At 38.9% G+C, this 7,696-nt stretch overlaps 1 protein-coding gene across 2 annotated transcripts; it reads left to right on the top strand.

Moving 5' to 3' along the window:
- The first annotated feature begins 4,249 nt into the window (after positions 1 to 4,249).
- Positions 4,250 to 7,230, top strand: LOC121763902 (mannose-1-phosphate guanylyltransferase 1-like). Of its 2 annotated transcripts, none has more exons than XM_042159997.1 (5): positions 4,250 to 4,415; positions 5,552 to 5,677; positions 5,808 to 5,870; positions 5,946 to 6,185; positions 6,262 to 7,230. In XM_042159997.1, exons 2-5 carry the CDS (start codon positions 5,567 to 5,569, stop codon positions 6,931 to 6,933), a joined length of 1,086 nt encoding a protein of 361 aa, XP_042015931.1. In that variant the 5' UTR covers positions 4,250 to 4,415; positions 5,552 to 5,566; the 3' UTR covers positions 6,934 to 7,230. The 2 variants fall into 2 exon arrangements, with proteins under 2 accessions (XP_042015931.1, XP_042015930.1); XM_042159996.1 differs by having other exon boundaries at positions 4,251 to 4,415; positions 5,543 to 5,677.
- Positions 7,231 to 7,696: the final 466 nt, after the last annotated feature.

Genomic DNA, 7,696 nt, shown 5'->3' with positions numbered 1-7,696 from the left:
ACACGAAAGAACCAAACTATCCCCATGTGCTACCAAATGTGTCTTTGTCGGATATGAGGTTAATCAAAAGGGCTATCGGTGCTACGATCCTAATACCCGAAAAATCACCACAACCATGAACTGTAACTTTCTAGAAACCGAGTTTTTCTACCATACCCACCTTAGTAGTCAGGGGGAGAGTGATCATGGGAGTTCCGTGGACTATCTAAGTTGGGTCGTGCCACATCCAAGCTCTTCGATTGAGGATCTAACAGAACCAGTTGTCACTACCGCCGAGCAGATCTCGTCAGATGAGTCACCGTAACCGCGGACCCCAGATCCTCTTCCACCGATATCCGAGGTAATTACTGAACCAAATCTCCATACGGTTTCTACTGACCCGGCAGATGCAGAATCATCCGAAGAGAACAATACGATTGATAGTGACACGGGGAGGTATATTCTCCCCCCCGGAGTACAAGAGGAGTCCCACCGAAGAGATATTCCCCTGAGAAGATTGGAAGGAAGAGCAGATACGGAGTGGCAAACTTTGTGCAAGGGAACCTATCAAAAATGGCAAGAGCATTTGAAGCTGCTCTATACGAAGAAGAAGAGATCCCACAATCAGCTGAGGAAGCAATGAAACACAAACATTGGAATGCGGCTATGCTCACTGAAATGAAGGCACTGATGAGGAATAACACTTGGGTCAAAGATAAGTTGCCTGAAGGAACAAAGACTGTCGGGTGTAGATGGGTGTTCACGATAAAGAGGAGACTGGACGACACAATTGATAGATATAAAGCCAGGCTGGTGGCTAAGGGGTACACCCAAACCTATGGAGTCGACTACGCTGAGACCTTTTCACCTGTAGCAAAAATTAACACTGTAAGGGTGTTATTCTCGATTGCTGCCAACAAGGATTGGCCACTTCATCAATTTGATGTGACTAATGCCTTCCTGCATGGAGAGTTACCAAAACCGGTTTTTATGGAGCCTCCGCCCGGATTCATCAACGAGTTTCAAGGAGGGGAAGTTTGTAGACTCCAGAAGACTTTATATGGACTGAAGCAATCCCCGAGAGCATGGTTCGGAAGGTTCACAGAGGTAATGAAAAAGTTTGGGTACAAACAGAGTAATTCCGACCACACGCTGTTCATCAAGAAAAGGGGAGATAAGATTACATGCTTGATCATATATGTGGATGACATGATTCTTACCGGGGACGATACAGAAGAAACGGCGGAACTAAGAAAGAATCTGTTCTGCGAGTTCGAGATGAAAGATTTGGGACAGCTAAAGTATTTCTTGGGAATAGAAGTGCTAAGATCGAAGAAGGGAATCTTTATCAATCAGAAGAAGTATGTGTTGGATTTATTAGCTGAAGTCGGGATGGTGGATTGTAAACCAGCAGATACTCCAATGGTCCAAAACCATGGACTGCAGATGAAGGAAGAAGCAAGGCAGACCGACAGAGGAAGATACCAACGATTGGTCGGGAAGTTGATTTACCTGTCACATACAAGATCAGATATTGCGTATGCCGTAGGGATCGTAAGCCAGTTTATGCACGCACCCCAAGAAGAGCACTGGGATGCAGTTTTGCGAATTGTGAGATATTTGAAAGGGACAGTCTAACATGGGCTTCTATTTGAAAAACATAGGCACTTAGATATACATGGATTCACTGACGCTGATTGGGCCGGCAATCCGAATGATAGGAAGTCCACAGCAGGATACTTTACCTTTGTAGGAGGTAATCTTGTGACATGGAGAAGCAAGAAACAAAAGGTGGTAGCGATATCTAGCGCAGAAGCAGAGTTTAGAGGAATTAAGAGTGGACTAACAGAATTGCTTTGGCTGCGGAAGCTTATGAGAGAGTTAGAACTTTCGTCGACCCAAACGTGCAAGTTGTTCTGCGATAATAAGGCGGCCATAAGTATCTCGGAGAATCCAGTTCAACATGACCGGACTAAACATGTGGAGGTTGATAGACATTTCATAAAGGACAATATTGAGGCAAAGATAGTCGAGATGCCATATGTCAAATCCGAGGATCAGCTGGCAGACATCTTGACAAAGGCAGTAAACTCAAAGTCATTTCGGGAAGTATTGTGCAAGTTAAGTATCGGGAATCCCGTCACTTAACTTGAGGGGGAGTGTTGGAGAAGATCACGAGATATGCTCCAAATCATACGAGAGATATGCTAGATTATATCTTACCAAACATAAGAGATATCAATCATTGTAATTAATATGTTTTTCCATGTATAGCTGAGTCGAGTCCTATTTAATTGTAGTGCCTAATGTATGATGAATATCAGTGAATAAAGCGAGAACCCTTTTACCGATCAAAGCCTTCGTTTAACAAATACAATCTTCTAGCTAGAATAATATCATTTCATGAATCACAACACAACATCATTAAAAAAAATTTGGGGGATTTTTTTTATGGCTTTGTAGTGTGAATCAGCAATGTTCGATCCTTATGACCTTATTCTTGATCCATTGTGGAATTAGGTTAGTTCGTTGTACCCTACGTGACTCATTTAGGAATGAGCAAGTCACGGGTTAGTTCGTTATTGCAAGAGGAATTGTAACGAATATGGTGATTTGGAGTTACGAAAGTCTAGTCAAGATACACAAATCCCTTTGAATTCGAATTCCAAGGTATTCTTTATATATTTTGGTTTTGAATTCTAATTGAAAACTAAGATGTCTAAGGTTAGAGTCCACCTATCTCCAAGTCGTGATATAGCATAAAAAAGCCGTATAATAGAACTTGATTTCTTGTTTCGGTTGTTCTATCTATCATTCATGTGTGTTGATACGATGCATCCATTAAGCGATCCCACCATTCGTCAGAGGCTTGAATCCTTCCATCCAACACTGATCCATTTATCCATTTGGTGGCTTCGTTTTGAACTGATTTTTTCCCAATCTGGAACTACTAAAGAACCTATAACTTCTTGTCATTCAAGCAAGTTTTGAGCATCAAAAAGAGAAGAGTAGTAAAGGTGAAGAGTTTACCTCAAATAGTCAAAAGGAAGTTAAAAAAGTTGATAGCTGAGTTATATATGGAGCCTGACAGCTACAGCTCAGCTGTACCTTTTTGTATGAAAACGTTGCAGATAAGGCAATAATTGTTTAGGTTATTAATACTGCCACAACTAATTTTCTATTGCCAAACCAGAAACCACTCATAGTAGTATTAACTTCTTTCTTTGCCCTCTTGCAATTTCTACTATGAGAACCTTTTCTCATCTAATTGTGATAACGAATTTCAGGGATGAAGAAGGAAGATTTTTTTTCTAAGTAAAATTATAATTTATATTATAATTTTAAAAAACTAAATGACATATTATCTTAAAGAAACATACAAATCAAGAGGCGGTCGTAGCGTGTCGATCGACCCTAAAAGAAAGTTCAACTCTCGTGGTCATCTGGGGACAGTTGCCCTCTCCAGGCTCCCGTCCCTTTAAATTTATCGTTGTTCATTGATATTAAAATCGGACTACCCACTTAAATGAAAGCATATTTCATCCAGTCAAATATGGATTACAAAGTAGGAAAATATTCAATTGAAAATTTTCTTAAATTGTACTCTCTCTGTTTCTTCATAGTTGAGTCATTTTTCTATTTCGGGAAGTTTCTTCATAGTTGAGTCATTTCCATATATAGTAATTATTTTCTCTTTCTTACTTTATTCTCTCTTACTTTTTTCTCTCAACTTTATTCACTTTCTACTATATTCTCTCCGCCTTTTTCTCTCTCTTACTTATTTTATCTATTTATTCAACACACTCAACATACCTTTCTTAAACTCCGTGCCGAAAAGCTTCGCCTCAACTATGGTAAAACGGAGGGAGTATGTGTTTGTGCAATAAATTCGTTGTGTTGTGTATTATGAGTTTGTTTTCATAAGTTTTGTCTTAGATTGGTCTAACTTATCATAAGTTTTATTTTTTTTATACTTTACTAAAGTTAAGTTTTGTATCATAAGTTTTGTCTTAGATTGGTCAAACTTTTCACTAATACTAGTAATTAAATCACTTTTTTTTAATATTTTTCTTACCAAATTTATTTTTCGCGAACAAAAATAAGTACTTTCACAATTTATATATATAAAAAAAAAAGTAAAACAGTATAAAGAGAGACATACAACCAACAAAATAAGTGAAGTTATTGGGTGTGGCGTTAGAAAAAATTGTTATGGCAATGGCACCCACCAATTATCACAAATTCACAATGGATATATATTTATACAGTATATTCCAAGAGGAAGAGCTTCGCTGTCCGGTCCACATCGTCAATCCACACCGACACACATACCACACTGCACTTAAATTCGACCAACAACGCTTCTGTTGTGGTGGTTTCTCCTTCAACACCAGGGGGAATTTTCTCCACCAAATCCTTCCAATCGCTTCTTCAAGGTTTGATCTTTTTTTCCCAACGTGATCTGGGTTTCTGCTGGAATTCACTTTCGATGCGATTCATAGCCTGTTCAAGATTTTTGTGCTGTCAATTTTATAGTAATATTTAACAATGTGAATGTTTGAATCGAGCCGTTTGTTGACGGAGCTGATTTATACTGATTTCTATTATGGGGTTGCTTATTATGTAAATATTTATTCTTGCTGATTGAATTGTGGAAGGGTGTGTTTTAATGCATCCGTTTTTGCTGTGTTTTTTTGGATCTGATATAAATTTGGAGTCTTTGAGTAACTAAATGGTGTTTTGCTGTGAATGAGGTTATAATTGGATAGTTTGGCATTTGCTTGATCAATTTTTTCTAGGATGTGTCTATCATATTCATGAATTAGGTTGTGGTAAGTCGGTGTTTTGTGCATTACTATCATGTTGATCAAGAGTGAGTAAGATCTTGAGGTATTAATCTAACCCGAAAAGGAAGTAGCAAAGAGGTTTACAACCGCGATCTCTCCGCTATTTCTGGTCGAATTAAGTTCACGCGTTAGTTTCATGGACGTTTAGGCCGTGCCACACATGAAATGTTAGTTTTCACTGAAACGGCTTCGCTCTTTGCACTTTAGCTATAAGTTAGTGTAGCGAAATTCGACAAGAAACTGAGAGGGAGAGTTCATCTGTGTATTTTTGGAATATAACATTTGGATGCAGAGTTAGATCTTAATGATTTTCATTAAACTATCGTAGATGGACCCCACCCTCAACTATGGTATGGTTGCAGAATGAGTATTGTATCTAGTTTATCCTCTAGATATTCTTTGTTTTTGTCACGAAATCAAGGTATCCAACTTTGGTATAGCTGGAAAATTTGTTTCCTTTCTTCAGCTAAAGTTCTAGACGTTTTCTCTTGCGTACCTAGCTACTGCATTGATCACATGGCGCATATGTTGATATCTAACTTCCCAACTACATCTTTAAATGTTTTGATCTTTCTCTTTCCAACTCTTTTGGTTTTGTTTCTTTCTTTTTTGCACTTATTGCCTTCGTGTTTATTTTACCGATGTCAATATAGAGTTTCATTTGAGCTGCATAAACAGAGAAAGGGTTAAGAAGATTTGTAACTTTTCTTTTACAGGATTTTTAGAACATCGTAACTAAGATGAAGGCACTTATTCTTGTTGGAGGGTTTGGAACCAGATTGAGGCCGTTGACACTCAGCGTGCCAAAGCCACTTGTTGATTTTGGCAACAAGCCCATGATTTTGCATCAGGTATGTTATATTCTTAATTATGTTAGCTTGCAATCAGGTCGTATGTTAATTCTTGACTGCATCAGGGACCAAGATATATATCTATTTTCTTCTATATGTACTCTGACGATAATATTTAACAACGAATCAGATAGAAGCCCTCAAGGCTATTGGGGTTACTGAAGTGGTCTTGGCAATCAATTATCAGCCAGAGGTAACCTGTCGATCGACTCTCAGTTTCTACCATTCTAAAATTTTCATATTGAATGCTAAAAATGGACCTTTTCAGGTAATGATGAACTTCTTGAAGGATTTTGAGGCAAAGCTCGGGATAAAGATTACATGCTCACAAGAGACCGAGCCTCTCGGTACTGCAGGTCCCCTTGCTTTAGCTAGGGACAAACTTATTGATGACTCTGGCGAGCCATTTTTCGTACTTAACAGTGATGTCATCAGTGAATACCCGCTAAAAGACATGATCGAATTCCACAAATCCCACGGAGGAGAGGCTTCTATCATGGTGACCCAGGTAGTATCTCGATGCTCCAGTCGCATTATTTCTCGGATCTGTGTGTGACAAAGATTAATTTAAATAGTCAATATAGGTGGACGAGCCTTCAAAATATGGCGTTGTCATTATGGAAGAGTCGACCGGACAGGTTGAGAGGTTTGTCGAGAAGCCAAAGATATTCGTGGGTAACAAGATCAATGCTGGCATCTATCTGCTCAACCCCTCAGTTCTGGACTGTATTGAGTTACGACCAACCTCCATCGAAAAAGAGGTGTTCCCAAAAATCGCAGCTGAGAAAAAGCTGTACGCGATGGTGCTGTCGGGATTCTGGATGGACATCGGGCAGCCAAAGGATTACATCTCTGGCCTGAGACTTTACTTAGACTCCTTGAGGAAGCAGTCGTCTCCGCTGCTTGCCTCTGGCACTAATATAATCGGCAACGTCTTGGTGGACGAAACTGCCAAAATCGGGGAGGGATGCTTGATCGGCCCCGATGTTGCAATTGGTCCCGGTTGCGTTGTCGAGTCGGGCGTGAGGCTGTCTCGCTGCACAGTCATGCGGGGAGTCCGGATCAAGAAACACGCTTGTGTTTCGGGCAGTATCATCGGCTGGCACTCCACTGTCGGCCAGTGGGCTCGCGCGGAGAACATGACCATCCTAGGCGAAGATGTCCACGTCGGGGATGAGGTCTACAGCAACGGCGGCGTGGTCTTGCCTCACAAGGAGATCAAGTCCAGCATCCTGAAGCCAGAGATTGTGATGTGAGGTCCGTTCAATTACAAAATCTTGTTTACTAAGTTATATGTCTGAAATTTGTAATGGTTTGTGATTTGTTCTAGTGCTTCTTCAATTCTTGATTTTGATTTTTAATTTAAACAACTGTAAAAGTCAGTCCCTGCCTTAGTTTCTCCCTTTCTCTTGGCTTGAACAGACATACATCTCTGTTTGTGTGTTAATTATGTGATATGATCTTGTAAATAGAAATAAGTTTAAATCAAGCATTGTTTCTTGGTAACTTTTTTGTGGATGTATTGTATAAGGATGATGAATACTTGTTTTGGATGTGTAATCTCTTCAAATTTAGATTGCAGAATTTTGGTCTCAATTTTTTTGTATAGAATCCTTTAAAGTGAGTTTGTCAACTTTTTTGCTAGTGCTTGTTGTATTTTTTCCTTTGGAGAATGATCTTGTACTATACATTATTTTGCATCTCATTATTCAATATTAGTATCAAATTTATACTTTTATTTTGTTATATGAATTAATAATTAAATACTATATAGGATCCTCTTTTGGGTTGGGTTTTGATTTTGAGGCAGCTAATCATTTCACATACCTAATTTCTTTCATCAATTTTATATAGGAAAGGTCCAAATCAATTTATTTCATCCAACTTTCTAACGTAGATAATCTTGCAAAATAACACCTTAAGCGACATGGTTTTTTTTTTCAAAGAAGATACGTCTTGGGCTAATTTTTTCAATTGTCCTTTAGCAGATATATTATTAATCGTTTATCTTGTGAACAC

This window comes from Salvia splendens, chromosome 14 (assembly GCF_004379255.2).
Source record: "Salvia splendens isolate huo1 chromosome 14, SspV2, whole genome shotgun sequence".
Classification (NCBI taxonomy): Eukaryota; Viridiplantae; Streptophyta; class Magnoliopsida; order Lamiales; family Lamiaceae; genus Salvia; species Salvia splendens.
Note: the sequence above shows the minus strand (reverse complement) of the source record. Positions and strands in the feature narration are given on the sequence as shown.

Bases quoted from the DNA above. Each gene is read 5' to 3' on its own strand.
- LOC121763902 (XM_042159997.1), top strand. From the start codon at position 5,567: ATGAAGGCACTTATTCTTGTTGGAGGGTTTGGAACCAGATTGAGGCCG. The intron at 5,678-5,807 runs GTATGTTATATT...ACAACGAATCAG, and splicing joins AGCCCATGATTTTGCATCAG to ATAGAAGCCCTCAAGGCTAT. The intron at 6,186-6,261 runs GTAGTATCTCGA...TAGTCAATATAG, and splicing joins CTTCTATCATGGTGACCCAG to GTGGACGAGCCTTCAAAATA.